The sequence below is a fragment of the Stegostoma tigrinum genome, chromosome 44 (genome assembly GCF_030684315.1).
Source record: "Stegostoma tigrinum isolate sSteTig4 chromosome 44, sSteTig4.hap1, whole genome shotgun sequence".
Lineage (NCBI taxonomy): Eukaryota > Metazoa > Chordata > Chondrichthyes > Orectolobiformes > Stegostomatidae > Stegostoma > Stegostoma tigrinum.
This window is the reverse complement of record NC_081397.1, coordinates 4,812,092-4,832,603: the sequence shown is the minus strand read 5'-3', so window position 1 is coordinate 4,832,603 and position 20,512 is coordinate 4,812,092. Positions and strand designations below refer to the sequence as shown.

The window sequence follows — 20,512 nt, the reverse complement described above, 5'->3', positions numbered from 1 at the left end:
CCCCTCAATGGCAGCGCAGGGGGAGGGCCTCACGCATGCGCTCCTCTAAACAGCCAAATGCACTTCTTTCGGGGGGGACATCGCGCATGCGCTACTTTTCCAAATAATTCCCAGAGACAGAAATCAATTGATCATTTCCCCAATTCACTTTACACCCAGTTTCAGCAAAGCAACTGGGGGCTGTGGGGGAAAGAGCAGAGACCGTTTGTATATAATGACTTTTCTTTCCCACGATTCAATGCAAATTCGCAAAAAAAAGAGCGTGAAACAGAAGCTGAACGATGAGTTTCGATCGTTTCCCGGACCATGTTAATAACTCCCTCCCTCCGGCTCTCACAATCTGGTGGGCAAGTGGAGTAGCTAACGGCCATTCGGCCCGTTAGATGTGCTCCCTAATTCAAAACATCACGCCTAATCTTATGATAACAAAGTGTGGGGCTGGATGAACACAGCAGGCCAAGCAGCATCTTAGGAACACAAAAAGCTGGCGTTTCGGGCCGAGGCGCTTCAGTCGAAAATGGGGCGGGGGAGAGGATTCTGAAATAAATACGGAGAGAGCGGGAGGTGGACCGAAGGTGGACAGAGAAGAGAGGTGCAGAGGAGAGTATGGGTTGGGAGGTAGGAAAGAGATCGGTCAGTCCGGGGAGGACGGACAGGTCAAGGGGGCGGAACGAGGTTCGTAGGTCGGAAACGGAGGTGCAGCTTGAGGTGGGAGGAGGGGATAGGTGAGAGGAAGAACAGGTTAGGGAGGGTGGTACGAGCTGGGCTGGTTTTTTGATGCAGTGGGGGGAGCGGAGATTTTGAAGCTGGTAAAATCCACATTGATGCCATTGGGCTGCAGGGTTCCCAAGCGGAATATTAATTGATGTTCATGCAACCCATGGGTGGCATCATTATGGCACTGCAAGATGCCCAGGATGGACATGCCGTCTGAGGAATGGGCCCAAGCTATGCCTGCCTCTTTGTGGCATATGTAGAACAGTCCCTCTTCCGCAGCTCCACTGGCCCCAAACCCCACCTCTTCTTTCGTCACATTGATGAATGTATCGGCGCTGCCTCATGCTCACAAGAGGAGCTCAAACAGTTCATCCATTTCACCAACACCTTCCACCCCAACCTCAAGTTCACCTGGACCATCTCCAAAACACATCCCTTACCTTCCTGGACCTTTCTGTCTCCATCTCAGGCGACCACCTATAAACCGATGTCCATTTCAAGCCCACCGACCCCCACAGCTAACAGGTATACACCTCCTTCCACCCACCTTCCTGCAAAAATTCCATCCCCTATTCCCAATTCCTTTGCCTCTGCCGCATCTGCTCCCAGGATGAGGCAATCCACTCCTGCACATCCCAGATGTCCTCGTTCTTCAAGGGTCGCAACATCACCCCCGCAGCGATCGAGAACACTGTTGACCGTGTCTCCCGCATTTTCCGTACCTCATCCCTCACACCACGCCTTCACAATAATTGCCCCAATCGAATCCCAAAGTCCTCTGGCTTTCTGTAAGAAGGCAACGAGTTGTGGTTGATGGAAAATATTCAGCCTGGAGCCATGTCATTGGTGGTGCGCCTCAAAGATCTGTGTTGGGACCACTGCCGTTTGTCATTTTTGTTAATGACTTGGATGCAGTCATTGGTGGATGGGTTAGTAAGTTTGCAGATGACTCTGAAGTCGGTGGAGTGGTGGAGAGTGTGGAAGAATGTTGCAGGTTGCAGGGAGACTTGGATAAACTGCAGAATTGGGCCGAAAGTTGGCAAATGGAGTTTAATATCGATAAATGTGAGGTGATTGACTTTGGGAGGAATAATAGCAAGGTAGAATACTGGATCAATGGAAAGATTCTTGGTAGTGTGGATGTGCAGAGGGATCTTGTTGTCCATGTATATAGATCCCTGAAAGTTGCCACCCAGGTTGATAGTGCGGTTAAGAAAGCTTACGGTGTGATAGGTTTTATTGGTAGAAGGATTGAGTTCCGGAGCCATGATGTCATGATGCAATTGTACAAAACGCTCGTGCGGCCTCATTTGGAATATTGTGTGCAGTTCTGGTCCCCCCATTACAGGAAGGTTGTGGAAGCATTGGAAAAGGTACAAAGGAGATTGACCAGGAAGATGTCTGGTCTGGAGCGCAGGCCCTATGAAGAAAGGCTGAGGGACTAGGGTCTGTTCTCATTGGAGAGAAGAAGGCTAAGAGGTGATTTAATACAGACGTACAAGATGATCAGTGGATTAGATAGTGAAAGCCTTTTTCCGAGGATGATGACTTCAGTTTGTACAAGGGGGCATAGCTACAAATTGGAGAGTGATAGATTTAAGACAGATGTCAGAGGCAGGGTCTTTACTCAGAGAGTGGTAAGGGCATGGAACACCCTGCCTGCCAATGTAGTTAACTCAGTCACATTCGGGGCATTTAAACAGTCCTTGGATAAGCATATGAATAATGATGGGATAGTGTAGGGGGAGGGGTTTAGATTAGTTCGCAGGTCGGACCAATATTGAGGGCCGAAGGGCCTGTTCTGCACTGTATTGTTCTATGTTCATTACCACCCCACCAACCTCCGATACAACGCGTCATCCTCCGACACTTCTGCCATCGACAATATGACTCCACCACCAAAGACATTTTTCCCACCCCACCCTTGCATGCCTTCTGGAGAGACCACTCTCTCCGTGACTCGCTTGTCCAATCCCACCACACCCGGCACTTTGCCATGCACCGCAGGAAATGCTACACTTGTCCCCACACCTCCTCCCTCACCCCTATCCCAGGCCCCAAGATGACATTCCACATTAAGCAGAGGTTCACCTGCACATCTGCCAATGCGGTATACTGCATCCACCGGTACCCGGTGCGGCTTCCTCTACATTGGGCAAACCAAGCGGAGGCTTGGGGACCACTTTGCAGAACACCTCCGCTCAGTTCGCAACAAACAACTGCACCTCCCAGTCGCAAACCATTTCCACTCCCCCTCCCATTCTCTAGATGACATGTCCATCATGGACCTCCTGCACTGCCACAATGATGCCACCCGAAGGTTGCAGGAACAGCAACTCATATTCTGCCTGGGAACCCTGTAGCCATATGGTATCAATGTGGACTTCACCAGTTTCAAAATCTCCCCTTCCCCTACTGCATCCCTAAACCAGCCCAGTTCGTCCCCTCCCCCCACTGCACCACACAACCAGCCCAGCTCTCCCCCCCCGCCCCCACCGACCCACTGCATCCCAAAACCAGTCCAACCTGTCTCTGCCTCCCTAACCGGTTCTTCCTCTCACCCATCCCTTCCTTCCACCCCAAGCCGCACCCCCATCTACCTATTAACCTCATCCCATCTCCTTGACCTGTCCGTCTTCCCTGGACTTACCTATCCCCTCTCTACCTCCCCACCTATACTCTCTCCACCTATCTTCTTTACTCTCCATCTTCGGTCCGCCTCCCCCTCTCTCCCTATTTATTCCAGTTCCCTCTCCCCATCCCCCTCTCTGATGAAGGGTCTAGGCCCGAAATGTCAGCTTTTGTGCTCCTGAAATGCTGCTTGGCCTGCTGTGTTCATCCAGCCTCACATTTTATTATCTTGGAATTCTCCAGCATCTGCAGTTCCCATTATCTCAGGATTGTGAAGAAGGTGTTTGGCACGCTTTCCTTCACTGCTCAGTCCTTTGAGTTTAGGAGGCGACAATCACATTGACGTTACACAGGGCATTGGGTGAGGCCAGTTGGCCAGTTAGAGGAAGGACAGTATTAAGGTGGGGATGGTTCAAAAGAGGCTCACCAGTAATTGCCGAGTATGTAGTTTTCGAGTTATAAAGGAAGGATGGAAAGCCTGGGAGATTTTTTTTTCACTAGAGTGTGGCATGTTGAAAGGCAGCTTATAGAAGTTCATAAAATAATGAGGGGGTGAGACAGAGTTAATGAGAGTTGTCTTTTGCCTGGGATGGGGGGAATTGAGGAACGGCGTGAACATTTTTACAGTGACAGTAGAGAGATTAAAACAAAAGACACGAGGGTTTTATTGTCACAGAGCCGGCTGCAAGTGGAATGAACTTCTGAGGAAACGGCCCATGTGTCTACAAATACAGCCTTGAAACGGCGTTTGGATAAGTAGGTAAATATGACAGGTTTGAAAGGAAACAGGCCAGGGACAGGCAGGTGGAACTAGTTCAGTTTGGCATTATATTCGGCATGTTATAGTTGGACTGAAGGTTATGCATCCTTGCTGAACGACTCCATATGAGAGAAAAACGGACACAGGCTATTGAGTTAGATGACCTGCCATTTTCATGATGAGTTGGAGGAGAGGTTTGAAGGGCCGAAAGCTTCGGCCAAGTTGCCATTCTTTGTGTTTCTATGTCTGATTACTCCCAGAACCGATGTTGAGTATTGTCACCGGAATGAAAATAAAAAAAAACTGATCTGGGTGATCAATGGAAGTTCAAACCAGATGATTGGCTTTTGCAGCTGAATGTGGAGAAGAGCGAATCTCCAGCACACCGGCCTCAGAGATTTTAACAGTTACTGAGGGGAAAATCTCCAACAACTCCCTGATATCCGAGCAAAAGCTGAAAGGAAAATAAATGATATCCTTCCACATTTACATTTGGCAATGTTTCTGGCCTGTGACTGTGTGGATGTGAATATTGAATCAGAGAGACTTTGGGAAAAGGGCGGGCGGGTTAGTCTAACGTCACTGTGTTTGTCTGTCCGCTCATATCATGATATTTCCGAATCTCTCTTGTGCAGATCGAAAATATTTTCAATTCCAATTATCCACCTGCTCCCCCACTAAACCCGAAAGCTAGAATTCAAGGCTGTGTATTTGTTGATTTCAAGATTTCAGCCCAAAAGTGAGGATAATGCCAGCGCTCAGCTCAGAGAGCGCGATCAGTGCAACAGCAAAATGCGTGTAACTCGACAACGGAGCCGTCAATTCGAGTGAAAACTTTTTGGCCGCGAACCTTCCCGTGTCATGGTCAGGAACGATCGAGCCTGGCTCTCTGGAGATGCGGATTTGCAGAGGACTTGGAGAGTTTCTGTCGACAGAGAAACACAGAGAGGCAGCAGGAGCAGGGAGCTGAGGGCAGGTTGTCTCCGCGCCGTCCGCTCGCTGCCTTGAAGTTGCTCAGTGCCGCCACCAGCAGCTTCATTGCTGACCCAGCTCAGTCTGACAGAGAGAGATTCAGCGCAGAGTTCCCGACATGAGCGACAGTGCAGCCGCCGAAACGGCTCCTCCAGCCTCCGCCAGAACTAAACCCAAGACTCCCAAGAAGAAGGCGGCGGCCCCCAGGAAAAAACCAGCCGGTCCCGGGCTGGGCGAGCGGATTGTGAAGATTGTCGGGGAGAACAGCGATCGGAAGGGGACGTCTCTGGCCGCTATAAAGAAGGCGCTGCAGAGAAGCGGGGTCAATGTGGAGAAGCAGAATGCACAGATCAGGATGGCTACCAAGAGGTTCCTGGCGAAAGGCTCCCTGGTTCTGGTGAAGGGCCAGGGCATCTCCGGCTCCTTCAAACTCCCAAAGAATCAGGTCAAGGCAAAAGTGGGAAAGAAGGCGAGACCCGCAGCAGCCGCCAAGAAAGCAGCCGTGAAGAAAACAACGGCCAAGAAGGTGGCAGCGAAGAAATCCCCAGCCAAGAAAGCAACAGGAAAGAAAGCGGCCGCCAAGAAGGCAGCAACGCCAAAGAAAGCGGCGAAGAAAGCAGCGCCTCAGAAAAAGACTCCCGTGAAGAAGGTGAAAAAGACCAAGAGCCCCAAGGCCTCAAAACCGGCCCCGAAATCGGTGAGAACGAAGGCGAAGGCCAAAGCGAAAGTGACCAAGAAAGCAGCAAAGAAATGAAGCAGTCGGTGTAACGTGTCACCACCTGAACCCAAAGGCTCTTCTCAGAGCCACCCACATCTCTCCAGGAAAGAGCTGAGCCCGGATCAAATGATCCCTGAGATAAGAAGGTGTAGAGCTGGATGAACATAACAGCCCATCAGCATCAGAGGAGCAGGAAAGCTGACGATTCGGACCTAGATCCTTCTTCCTGCTCCCCTGATGCTGCTCGGCTCGCTCTGTCCATCCGACTCTACACCTTGTTATGTCAAATTGTCCAGCATCTGCAGCTCCGTCTATAAGTCAAATTATCCCTGTCCCGGTTCCGAGTGCAGACAGAGCATAAACTTGAATTGATTCTATTAACTCAAATATTACATTTCCGAGAGCGGAGACTGAAAATGTTGATGGTGTCATGTGGTGAGGGTCACTGGAACTGCATCTGGTTATTTCCTCCCACGGCTTGTAATTCTGCCCAGACACTAATGTTGCATATTGCAGTATAACCCTTCCAGGAATGATATTTTATCTAATTTTGATGCTACGATCTCTGGCGATGTTTTAACGGTTATTGCTTCAATTTACCTGCGAAATACATTTCAGGCAGCAATTGCAATTACAAACTAAACATGTCCCCAAAAAAAAATGGGATTCTGTAATTAATCGCTTTGAAGTTGTTTAAATCGGCGGGTTTGATAAGATTGATTAACCACGGTTACCCGGCAGGTTGATCAGTTTGCCTGGGCTGTATAAAACCCCGCGCTTCCCTCCTGACTGGTACAAACAGATCTCTGATGAAGGGTCTAGGCCCGAAACGTCAGCTTTTGTGCTCCTGGGATGCTGCTTGGCCTGCTGTGTTCATCCAGCCTCACATTTTATTATCAGGCAATGATCCCGTGTCCGGTCCGCGCTGCCTGCAAACTCGGTTTAAAAAAAAAATGGGGTTAACAGCGCATGCGTGAGACTGGCCCCGTCCCCAATGTTGCTTTTTGATGACCAGAGGAGCGCATGCGTGAGGCCCTTCCCCCTGCGCTGCCATTGAGGGGCATTTACTCAGTGAGTGGAAGAGGTTTGTTTGAAACAGACCGCAATGGAGAGACCAGCGCCCAGGGAAGCGAGGGAGCAGCAGGCTCCTTCCGGTAGCGCATCGAGATGTGAGTCTGGGACACAGAGGGGGGCTCCGAGACCGGCATTGATTCGGGCTCAGTTCAGGGAGAACCGGGGGCTGTTGGTAAGAGGCCGAGCGGAGCAGGAACTGGTCCCGGAACTTGGAGAGAGAGCGGCCTGGGGGCGGGGAGAGAGAGGCCTTTCTCGGTCTGTGTGTGGGCCTGCTGAGGGAGACACAGCGGCAAGAAGCTGCTGGGGGTCAGTCTTGTAGCTTTTAGACTTGTAAACACTGACAATTCACTGTTTGGCAGCTGTTTCACGCTGTTAGTTGCGAGTTGCCGGGAGCCTGGGGGGGGGAAGCCAGGTGGGGGGGGGGGGGGGGGGCGGCGAATACCCGTCAAGGACGCAGATTGGAGTTAACAGATCATACGTCTCGGGGAAAAAACAACATTTTGAAATAGTGGCTGTTGTTCTCTTCAACAGTCAGTGTGTTGGGATCTGGTAACATGAGCTGTGTCACCAGTGCACCCTCTTCAGGTAGCACTTTAGATGGAGCTGTGCAATTACTGTTCAGTTTCTGAATCTCGCTCAGTTGGCATCGAATTTCATATTTTAAAAAAAACTCAGACAAGGAGCAGCTCGATGTAAGAATTGAGTCAGACTTGTGTTTAAATTGATGCCTTTTAAAGAAAAGACACAACTCTCATGACACAATGTTGTGGTCCAACAGGCTTATTTAAAAATCATAAGCTTTTGGAGTTCTGCTGCTTTGGGAGGTGAAGTTCAAGAAAAGAAACATCCTAATAACAGGTACCTGAATATGTTAATCTGTTTGATTATTGTCAAATTTGGCTGATGTTGATTTACAAGAGATATCTCTTCTGTCTTCCTCCAGGCAAAATACTTGAAGAAACCAGTTGATGCAATATTTCCTTGGTACAAAGCCGAGTGTGCGCAGTTGCTTCCAACTAACAGCAGGCATGTTCCTGTGATCAGAATGGAGAATATCTTTCCCATAGTCAGAGCGGATTGAATCAGACTTACATTGAGCTCAATTTCCGGAGACTTGACCAAGGAAACAACCACCCAATCCCAACTGAGAAAAGGCAAGTTTCTCTTTGTAATGTTTCCATTGCCAATTGACATCCCGCTCGTTCCAATTAACATCATTCATAGTCCATCAACATTCACATCTTTGACATGTTAACGGGTGACTCTTTGTTGAAAGTACTCAAACAGGAACTGAATCCAATTTACATTTAGGAAATGTACTTTGCCTCAAACTGGACAGAGAGAGACTCCTCCTACCACCCCCTTGATCATGACCCTGCCCTGATCACCAAAACATCATCCCCCAGACCATCCACAACCTCAACCGCTCAGGTAACCTCCTGCCAACAGCCTCCAACCTCATCTTTCCCCAACGCCATGTTAACTGTTTTTGCTTCATTGCAAAATCCACAAACCCGACTGCCCCTGTTGACCCATTGCCTCTGCATGACCCCGCCCCAACAAACTTATCTCCAATTATCTCAACTCCCTTGCCTACACCATCATTCCCCCCGCCCACCCACCCAGATGCAGGAACTCCCACCTGTGTCTGTGACACCACCCACATCTCCTTTCAACTTCTCCCACTCCCTACAGTCAAACGGGGTGGCCACGGGCACCCGCATGGACCCAAGCTATTCCTGTCTCTTTGTAGGATACGTGGACCAGCCCATCATTTACAGCTACACTGGCCCCACCCCACCCCGCTTCCTCCATTATATCAATGACTGACTGTATCGATGCTGCCTTGTGCTCCCACAAGGAGCACAAACAGTTCATTGACTTTACTAACACCTTCCACCCCAACTTTAAGTTCACCTGATACATCTCTCTCCTTCCTGGACCTCTGTTTCCATTTCTGGCAACCACCTGGAAACTGGTATCTAATTCAAGCCAACCAACTCCCACAGCTACCTAGAATACACCTACCGTCCTGCAAGAATGCCGTCCCCCTATTCCCAATTCCTCCACCTCTGCTGCATCTGCTCCCACTCCCGCATATCCCAGATGTCCAAGTTCTTTAAGGACTTCAACTTCTGTTCTCTCCACCCCCCCCCCCCCAACCAAAGCAGTGGTCGAGAACGCCCTTGACCACGTCTCCCACGTTTCCTGCAACACATCCCTCACACCCTGACCCCACCACAACCATCCCCAGAGGATCCCCCTCGTTCTCACACACCACCCCACCAACCTCCGGATACAACACATCATCCTCCGACACTTCTGCCATCTACAATCCGACTGCACCACCCAAGACATTTTTCCATCCCCACCCTTCTGCCTTCTGGAGAGATCACTCGCTCTGTGACTCCCTTGTTCATGCCACACTTCCCTCCAACCCCACCACACCTGGCACCTTCCCCTGCAACTGCTGGAAGTGCTACACTTGCCCCCACACCACCTCCCTCACCCCCATCCCAGGCCCCACAATAGCTTTCCATGTTGAGCAGATGGTCACCTGCACATCTGCCAATGTGGTATACTGTATCCATTGTACCTGGTCTGGCTCCCTCTACATTGGGGAAACCAAGCGGTGGCTTGGGGACCGCTTTGCAGAACGCCTCTGCTCGGTTTGCAATGAACAACTGCACCTCCCAGTCGTGAACCATTTTAACTCCCGCTCCCATTCTTTAGACGACATGTTCGTCCTGGCCTCCTGCAGTGGCACAATGATGCCACCCGAAGGTTGCAGGAACAGCAACTCATATTCCGTTTGGGAACTGTGCAGCCCAATGGTATCAATGTGGACTGTACCAGCTTCAAAGTCTCCCCTCCCCCCACTGCATCCCAAAACCAGCCCAGCTCATCCCCTCCCCCCGACTGCATCCCAAAACCAGCCCAGCCTGTCTCTGTCTCCCGAACCTGTTCTTCCTCTCACCCATCACTTCGTCCCACCTCAAGCCGCACCTCCATTTCCCACCCACCACCTCATCCCACCTCCTTGACCTGTCCATCTTTCCTGGATTGACTTATCCCCTCCCTACCTCCCCACCTATACTCTCCTCTCCACCTATCTTCTTTTCTCTCCATCTTCAGTCTGCCTCCACCTCTCTCCCTATTTATTCCAGAACCCTCTCCCCATCCCCCTCTCTGAAGGGTCTAGGCCCGAAACATCAGCTGTTGTGCTCCTGAGATGCTGCTTGGCCTGCTGTGTTCATCCAGCTCCACACTTTATTCTCTTGGATTCTCCAACATCTGCAGTTCCCATTGTCTCTCAAAGACTCAGATAATATCCTTTTGTCATCACATATCACTCCATCAAACTCTGCATTCAAGGCATAAACCTCCTCCACTTCTGCCACCTTCAATCTCACCCCACTCCGAAGGACACTTATTTTTTCCCCTCACCACCCTTTATCTGCCTTCCAGAGGGATTGTTGTCTCTGACTCCCTCGTCCACTCCACACTCCCCACTAGCCCCACCCCCACTTCTCACTGCAACAGCAGGAAGTGCAACACCTGCCGCAACATCTCTCCCCTTATCCCCATCCCAAGAAAACCTTCCACATCAAACAGATGTTCATCTACATGTCCGCTAATGCGGTGCATTGTATCCGCTGTTCCCGATGAGGCCCCCTCCACTTTGGGGAAACCAAACAGAGGCTTGGAGACTGCTCTGTCGAACACCTACGCTCGTATCTTGACAAATGACTGCAACTCCCAGTTGTGAACCACTTCAGTACCCCCTTCCACTCCTTGGACAACATATCCATCCCACGCTGCCTCCAGTGCCACAACATTGCCACCAGAAGACTGCACGAACAGCACCTCAGATTTCGCTTGAGAGCTCTGCAACCCAATGTGGGCTTCAAAATATCTCTACCCCAAACCCATCCAGCAGATCCCTGCCTCTTTGACCTGTCCATCTTTTCTCTGACCAATCTGCTGCTCCCACTTCACTGACCAACCCACACCCACACCTCTGGCCAACTAGTATCATCCCTACCTCCCTGACCACTCCATCTTCCCTCAACTGACCAATCCACATCCAAACTCCCTCTCTACACTTACCTTTACTGGCTCCAGCCCTGCCTCCTTGAACTGTCCATCTTCTCTCCACCTATCTGGTCCTTATCCACCTTTCATTATCATCTCCTCACTTCTCTCTATTTATTGCAGAGTCCCTTTCTCTTCACCCATTTCTAACAGTCCCAAAATGTCAGCTTTCCTGTTCCTCTGCCTGACCTGCTTTGTTCATCGAGCTCTACACCTTGTTACCCCCTCTAAGAAAGATATCATGTTGCCTAGTTTCAACAACCACGTGTGACAAGTGTTACTGGCAAGTAGCAAATCACTACTGAGCACATGCAGACACACACACAAAGCTGCTGACTGATTCAGATTGAGTCCCAAATATGCTCATTGTATCAATACATAACATACAAAGACTAACAACAATGTATACCCATATACACTACAGGTAACAAGTGGATACATACAAAATGTTTACGGCATTTTTTATATAAGCAGAGGAGGTGTCTACAGGACAGAAAAAAGACCTTTGAGCCCATCAGGTTGATCGTAGACAAAAACAAGCACCTGACAATTCTGATCCCATTCAGCCAGCATTCCATTTCAATAAGTGTGCCATGGCAGTATACGATTTGCCAACCCCAACTTCATTACAACGTGATCCTCAACATGTTCACCTTCAGGAATAGAAACCATATTTTCCATCTGGCTTGCAAAACTTCTTTTTGGATCGGGGGCAGGGTGGCGTCGGTGAGGAAGCATGGAAGTGAATTTGGCAACTAGGTTAAACAGTTTTCTATGTGTCACTTGCCCCCTCCCAACGAAATTACAAAAAAAAAAGCCAGAAAACAGAATGCTGTTTCTTCACATTAATGATGGAATCACCATTTAAAGCCACAAAGAATGATCCACTTAACTAAATCTTGTATTTGTCAATTATTTTTGGCAAAGAGTTTGACCATGTTCAATAAGTTTAAATCTTCTCCACTGTAAGACAGAAAATACAAGTCCTTTTGCTTTCTTCATCCCCACCACAGCACATCATAAGAGTATTGCTGCTGCCGTGCACCGTCACACCACAGAGCAGGGTTATGTAATATTCATGAGAATAATGAAGTGAATTAGCCAATACCCTTCCCTGTAGAAGGAACATTGTGGTCATTCAGCTGAATACAGTTGATTTGTTCGTTGCCCTTTTCCTTTAGACTCGAAGGAAGGAATTCCACATCTGTCTATTCCACAGCATTACTCACAGAATTATGTTACTATGCAGTCAGAAAAGCTGATGTTATCCTGATGAATAGCCCTTGATAACTTGTCCCAGTTAGACTCTGCACTGTTGGAGTTACAAAACCTTTTGCTTCTACACAATCCATTGCACAAAACAAATAGATGGAGCAATAACTGACAGGTACAGGTTGATAACTGCACTCATACATTCTTAAAGCAGAAACTGATAGGCATGGACTGACAACTAAATTCACAGATTCACAAAGCAGCAGCTGGCATGTACCGATTGGTAACCATGCTTAGATATTCACGTAGCAGAAACATACAGAGAAAGAGTCACATCTGTACCTGTATTTGTGTGGTACAAACATGTGTACAGATTTCTAACTCCACTCATTAACACATACAGCAGAAACTGACAAGGAGAAATTGTTATTTACATTTCTATACCGTAACTGGCAAGTCCAAATTGCGAAGCACATTCACAGCACACTCACTCCCTGATAGGGAAAGTTTGATGAATGTCCTGAAATAGTCATGTAGCAGAGACTACCAGTTGCAGACTAATAACTGCACACTCGGATACAGAGCTGAAACGGACAGGGACTGACCGGTAAATAGACTCCGATGCTCACATGGTAGTTACAGACAGAACTTTTGATAACACGTCTATCCTATCCGCACAGCAAAAACTGACAGGAACAGATTAATAATAAAACTCCCGATTTCACATTGTTTACACTGACAGGTACAGTTTGATAACTAATCATACATTTTCTCAGCAGAATCTGACAAGTACAGATCGATAACTAAACTCAGATTGACAAGCAAATCCAAACAGGTATATAAATGACAACGACACTCACACATTGATCATTAGAAAGCCAAGGTGTAGGTGCACAACTACCCTCATTCACATGGCAGTAATGGAGAGCTACAGCTTGGTAACTACAGTCACGCACCTTCAGTACAGTAACTGTCAGGGGCAGGCTGGTGACACTGTCACATTCATATGACAGAAACTAACATGTACTGATAATAACTAAACCCATATGGATATAGCAGAAACTGACAGACTGATAATTACACTCTCATTATCACTGCAGAAACTGAGATTTATAACTGCACTGTCACATTCACATAACAGAAACTGAGTGTACACATTTGATGACCATAGTCACACATTTGTATTGCAATATGTGACAGGGATGGGATGATCCTTCTCTTGAAATATTACAAGAAAGCAAGAAAACAATGTCATTTGTTCAAATTATCAACACAGCTTCCCACAAAATCCTGATATCCTGAAAATCTACAAAAACTTGTTTGGGTCCTGTCGATTTAGCCACTTTGTATTTTTACTCTTGCTGCCTCTAACAACTCCTGTTAATGTCATGCAGACTATTTTCAAGACATCCATATTTATTTCCCCAAGTTCCCTGGCCTCCCCAAGGACAGGATGATAACTAAACTGATATTCAAGAAAAAGAAACAATTGGGGAGAGAATGCTACTTACTCACATTCACAACCATGAAACTGACAAGTGCAGATGAATAACTGCACTCAGATTTACAGAGCGAAGTTGATGGTGGCAGCATAACTGCTCTCACTTCTCTGAGCAGAATCTGATGGTGTATGTTCATAACAGAACTCCCTCATTCACCTTGCAGAAACTGACAGGTATAGATTAATAACTGCACTCTCAGATTGACAGAGCAGAAACTGACAGGAACAATTTGATAAATAAACTCTCAGCAGAAACTGACAGGTACAGATCAGCTCTCTAGTGACATTGTAAACCAAGAAAAATTGGTACAAATTAGTAACTGCATAGTAATAATAATTATATTATTAATAATATAATTAATAAATAAATTAACCATTTAAATTAATAATACAAATTAATAACTAATTAAACACTGAAAAGCACACTCAATTACAGAACAGAAACTGACAATGTAGATATCAGTCTGATATTCATATTCACTTGTTTGAAAATGACAATTACGATTGGATGAATATGGTTGCATTTTTACAAGCAGAAACATTCAGAATTATGTTAACAATTGTACCCACACGTTCAAAGCTCGGAACTTGCAGGTAAAGATGAAAAACCAAGCTCACCTGTTGACATAGCAGAAACTGAGAAGCAAAGATTGAAGCCTACTCTCCTACATTCAGATAGCAGAAAACAACTGATACAGATGGATAAGTATACTCACCTTGCAGAAACTGACACAAACATTCCCACATCACACACAATCAGGTAAGAACTGACAACAACATTCTCATCTTCACAAAGGGGAAAGAAAACCACGGTCAAGTACAGTTTGACTTCTCAAATAAACACAGGGCAGAATCTCATCGGTCCCTGCCAGTCTCTGCTGTGTGAATACATAAGTAATTTAACAAAGGCTCAGATTGTGTGAGACATGAATAGATAAACAAAAACTCATATCCACAGACACACTCGCATTGTGTAATCCCATTCGTGGATCTGGACACTTAGTGTCTGCACTTCACTCAATTGGTATGGAATTAACAAAAAGAAAAATCACAAGACAAAGAAGCAGCTCAGAGCAAGAGTATCATCAAACACCTAATTCTGTTCAGATTCCTGACTTGAAATGAAATATTGTCATGATTATTAACTGAACATTGCATTGATCAATGAAATATTATCAAAGTTGGCTGATGGTGATTTACAGGAGGGCTCTCTTCTGTCTCCCTCCAGCCAAATACTTGAGTGACTAAGAGAAAGTAATATTCCCTTGGCACAAAGCCAAGTGTGACTAGCTGCATCTAACAAACAGAAGGTATGTTACAGCTGTCAGAGCAGAGAACATCCTTTCCGCAGTCACAAAGCAGATTGAGTCAGACACACGTTGAGGTCAATTTCCAGTGAGATTTGTTCAAACAACACTGAGGAAATACAAGTTTTGTTTGTTTTTTTCAGCATTCACAATGCACACCTGCCCAGTTTGAACAAATTTCAGCATTTAAAGTTTTTGGCAAAGATCTGCAGCTCGGGTAGTGGATAATGTTGACTTGCTTGTTGAACTGGCTTGCTTTTTCTTTTCCATACAGTACAACACCGTGCTCAGTGGCATCATCAGTGGAGCCTCCAATGAGTCAATGTCATTCCACTCTTGAGTTGAATTTATACTGTTATGGTCCATTATGGTGAGTACTGTCATTTCTGGTTTTGATCTGAGTTTTCGTATATGGGGACCGATTCTATGTGCTTGTTGATTGAAGACTGGTTGGAAAACCATGCCTCGAGGAATTCCTGTGTGTGTCTGTGTTTGGCTTGGGCTACCATGGTTACTTTGTCCCCATATTGACCTGATGGCCTTTATTGTCTGAGTATGTGATACATTCAGACAACGAAGGCCATCAGTTGAACTGGGACAAAGTAACCAAATAAAACCAAAGAACTGTGGATGCTGTAAATCAGGAGCAAAAAGCAAAGTCTGCAGCTCAGCCGTAACTGGTTCCGAGGACACATCACTGAACCCGAAAGGCGAACTGTTTTTCCCTTCACTGATGCTGCCTTACCTGCTGAGCTTATCCAGCACCTTTTTGTTTTTGTTGGATAAAGAAACCGTAGCAGCCTAAGCCTAACAAACATGTACAGGAATTCCTAGATGGTTCTCCACACAAACACAGAATTGGATCCCATGTATGACCCTATGTATAAACCCATACAAATGAAAACTGAAATAGCAGTACTCAGCATAACAGGCCTGACAGTGTAAATTCCAAGCAGAGGAGAATAATGTTGCATCATCAGAGGCTCCACTGATGATGTCACCTAGCATGGTGGCAAAACGTGTGAACAAAAACAAGCCAGCTCGGTGACCAAGTCAATAATGTCACATTTTGGCATTCATAGCCTGTTGGCGTTTACGTCATTTTTTTGACGATGGAGAGACTGAACACTCATCCAAAATATACAGTCAGGAGCTGAATCTATTCTGCATTAAATCATTCTAATAACAGCTACCACATAACAAATTGCACCCTCACAGAGAATGTTACTGGCTGCCAAAGTTCAGCCACATTGACAAATAGAAACTGACAAGCGTGTGTTGCTACCTCTGCTCGATCATTCACCCTGTAGAAACAGGCAAAAATACAGATTGACGCTCGCATATTGATGTACAGTTTGCTAAAAACATTCTCAAATTCGTATTATGAAAACTGATATGTACAAATTAATATCTATGCTCACATATCAATCTACCAGGACCTGAATGATAACTACACTTGCGTATCCACATCGTAGCAACAGAGAAGATCAGATTGTTAATAACACTCCAGTTTCACAGTGTAACTTCACAGGTCCAATTTTATAACTGCGTTCAAATGAACAGTTTTTCTTTTAAATTCTGAGGTGCAGTGTGATAACTTCACTCCAATTTTCACAAACAGATTCTCACAGGTTCACTTTGATTACTAACTTCACATATCCATATAGCAGAAACTGACAGGATCAGCTTGGTAATAACCCTCCCACTATCACACAACATGAACTGACAGGTACAGTTTGATAACTACGTCCGTATCAACAGCGCAGAATCTGACACCTATGTATTGATGATGACTCGTACGTTAAAGGGCATTGTGCACTGCCTCAGAATTGACATGCTGATAATGGGGCACTTGCTCACCCTGATAGAGGTGCAGGCTTGATATTAGGGCAGTGCTGCACTGCGAGCAGGTCAGTATGAAGGGAGTGCCGCACTGTCAGTGGACCAATATTAGGGGAGTACCACGCTGTCGGAGGGTCACTATTAATGGAGTGCTGCACTTGTGGTGAGTGAGCACTGAGGCAGTGTAGCACTGTCAGGGTCTGTAATGAGAGAGTGCTCCATTTTCAGAGGTTTAGTTCAGAGGATGTGCTCTCTCCCTATTTATTCCAGAACCCCCACCCCATCCCCCCCTGTCTGATGAAGGGTCTAGGCCCGAAACGTCAGCTTTTGTGCCCCTGAGATGCTGCTTGGCCTGCTGTGTTCATCCAGCCTCACATTTTGTTATCTCTATTTCTGAGGGAGTGCTGCATTGTCAAGTTTGACACTGAGGGAGTATCACACAATCAGAGGTCCAATATTAAGGAAATAATGCACTGTTGGAGGGTTGATATAAAGGGAGGGCTGCACTGTCAGAGGGTTAGTGATGTGGGAATGCTGAAATATCACAGAATCAGTCCTGAGAAGATGCTGCACCCACAGAGCGTTAGTACTGAAGGAGTGCTATAACGTCAGAAGATTGATATGACGGGGCACTGTCAAAGGATCAGTCGCGCAGTACTGTCAGAAGTCCAATATTGAGGGAGTGCTACACTGTTGGAGGGCCAATATTGAGTGTGTGCAACACTCAGAGGAGCATTTTGTTTTGGAGCTGTGCACTGTCAGAAGTTCAGTTGTAACGGAGTGCCACACTGGTAGCGGGTTAATATTAAGGGAGTGCTGCTTTGTCAGAAGGTTAAAGATGAGAGAGAGCTTCTCTTTGAGGGGGTGAGTATGAAGGGGAACCGCCCATCAGGGGATCAATATGAATGTTGAGTCAGTACAGAGGGAGTGCTGCACTGCACTGTCGGGTGGAGGGGTGTGGCGGTGGGATCAATGAGAAGCATGTTGCAGCACTATCGAGGAGTCAGTGATGACAGAATGCTGCACTGCCAGAAGATCAGTAGTGTAGGAAAACTTGCCACTCTCTTGGATGACCAATATTCAGGGAATGTGCACTGTCACAAGGTCAATCTTAGGGGCGTGCAGAGCCAGTACTGAGGGAATCCTGCGTTGTCACAGTGTCATCATTGAGGGAGTGTTGCACTGTTGAAGGGCCAATATTAAGAGCGTGCTGTGCTTTCAGAAGGTCGATATTAAAGGAGCACTGCACTATCAGAGGGACCACACTGAGGGAGTGCAGCTGCTGCGAAGATCACTACAAAGGATATGGCAGACTTTGAGAGGCCCATTTTGTGGGGGTTGATGAACTGAGGTTCTGTCCCGTGAGATGGTTCATTCAATCCACATTGAGAGATTGGTGCACAAACAAACAAGCACTGTCAGACAACAAAAACCAAAAGAACTGTGGATGCTGTAAATTAGTAACAAAAACAAAGTTGCTGGTAAAGCTCAGCGGGCCCAGCAGCATCTGTGCAGAGAAAAACAGAGCTAACATTTTGGGCTGGGGAACTTCCTCAGAACAGTTCTGAGGAAGGAAACGTTAATTCTGTTTTCGCCTCCACAGATGCCAGACCTGCTGAGCTTTTCCAGCACTGCCAGACAACCGACCCTCTGATTATGAGGCACTCCCTCAGTACTGACCCTCCATCAGTGCGTACTCTCTGATGATTGATTCTCTGACAGTGTATCTCTGCCACAGTATTAACCCTCCAACATCCTGGTATTCTCTCAGCAATAACACTGAGAATGCCACGGTCCCTTACCATCGACACTGACCATGGAACACCCCTTCAATTGTAACACTTCAGCAGTGCAGCATACACTCATCATTGCCTCTCTGATAACGCAGTCTGCCGTCATATTGACCCTTTCACAGTGCAGGACACACTAATATTGAACATCTAAAAGTACAGCTTTCTCTCAGTGCTGACCCCCCTCACTGCAGCACCTGCTCAGTGCAACCCTACTCTATGCAGCACTTTCTCATTGCTGTCTTCCCTCAGTGCAGACTCCCCCCGCCTCTCAGTGCAGGACTCCCTCAGTGCTGAGCCCACTCTCTGCAGCACACAATCAGTGCTCACCCACTTAGAGCTGACGCCCCCTCATTTCACCACTCCCTGAATATCTGATAGTGCGTCACTCCCTTTATACGAACGCTCGGACGGAGCAGCACTACGTTAGAACTGACCCTCCAATAAGACAGTGTCAGAGAGATATGCTCCCATCAAATTGACCCTCTGAGAGTGGAGCATTTACTTCATATTGGCCCTCTCACAGCACAGCACTCTCTTAATGTTGAATTTGTGACACTGCACAACTCCATTAAAATTAACCCGAGCACTCCATTAATATTTGCCCTTTGACAGTGCAGGTCATCCTCAGTCCATACTCTCTGACAGTGCAGCACTCCCCTAAATACTGTCAGAGGGTCAATACTGAGAGAATGCTGCACTGTCAGACATTCATTATTAAAGGTATGCCACACTGGGAGTGGGTCAGTGTCAATGAATTCTGCACCACGATAGGGTCAACAATGAGGAAGATCAATGTAACAGGGTCAGACCTGAATAAGTGCCTCACCATGAGAGGGACAGGACTGAGGTCTTCGAGCACTGTCAGAGTGTCAGATCTGCGGGCCTACATAATTGTCAGAGGGTCAATCCTGAGCTGTTGCCTCCTTGTAACGGGGTCAGAATTGAGACAGTGCTACAGGATTGGAGTGTCAGTGCTGTGTTAGAGCAACACTCTGAGGGTCAGTACTGAGGAAAGCTTCATTATGAATGGGTCAGTTCTGAGGCTGTGCTACTTTGTCAGAGGGCTGTACTAATGCAGTGCCTCATTGTAATGGGATAAGAATTGAGGGAGCAATAGTACTGAGGAAGTGCTGAACGTCCTCATGTTTAAATTGTCAAAACAAAGAGAGGGTCAGTTCTGAGTTGGTACCTTGTTGCCAGATGGTTAGTTCTGAGGGAGTCGCTAAACCGTCGGAGAGTCAGGACTGGGGGAGTGCTGACCGTCTCTCAGTGCTGTAATTCCTCAGCACTGACCCTCTGGCACACTCTAACTGTTGACCCTCTGAGATGGCAGTTTCCCTCAGTAATGACTTCCCTCAGTGCTGACCGCACTCTGTCTAGCACACCATTAACATTCACCCTCTGACAGTGCAATCCTCTGTGATGACTGACAGTTCTGACAGTGCAGTAGTCCATCAGTAATGACCCTCTGACAGTGCAGCACTCCTTAAAAATTGGCCTCCTGACAGTGCGGAGCTCACTCAGTGATGACACTGACAATGCAGCACTCCCTCAGTAATTACTCTGCAACACTTCTACACAGGCTCATCATTGACCCTCTGACACTATAGCAGCCACTTAATATTGAGCCTCAGTGCTGGAGCACTGTGTCGATTGACCTCCTGATAGTGAAGCTGTTCGTTAATACTGACCCTCTGAGAGGGTAGCTTTCTCTCAGTCCTGACCCTTCAGTAGTGCAGCTTGACTTACCACTTAGCCATCGCCACTTTACGCTATGCTGCCCCCCCATCAACATTAACTTTCTGAAACTGTAGCACTCCCTTAATATTAACCCCCTGACAGTGCAGAATTCCTTTGTTATTGACCCTTCTACAGCATAGCACACCCTTA

General features: G+C 47.0%; 1 protein-coding gene across 4 annotated transcripts in view; it reads left to right on the top strand.

Moving 5' to 3' along the window:
- The first annotated feature begins 5,198 nt into the window (after window positions 1–5,198).
- The window catches only part of LOC132207092 (uncharacterized), a 180,613-nt gene continuing 165,299 nt past the window's right edge, over window positions 5,199–20,512 (top strand). Inside the window, exons 1-3 of one of the 4 annotated variants that reach the window (XR_009443325.1) lie at window positions 5,199–5,777; window positions 7,816–8,026; window positions 16,411–16,563. Coding sequence is in view for 1 of the 4 variants with exons in the window: in XM_059642259.1 (XP_059498242.1) it covers window positions 5,199–5,696 (498 nt within the window). In the remaining 3 variants the exon portion in view is untranslated. Of the gene's footprint in view, window positions 5,778–7,815; window positions 8,027–15,261; window positions 16,349–16,410; window positions 16,564–20,512 lie in introns of those variants that run through there. The other 3 variants (XR_009443327.1, XR_009443326.1, XM_059642259.1) reach the window with 3 other exon arrangements.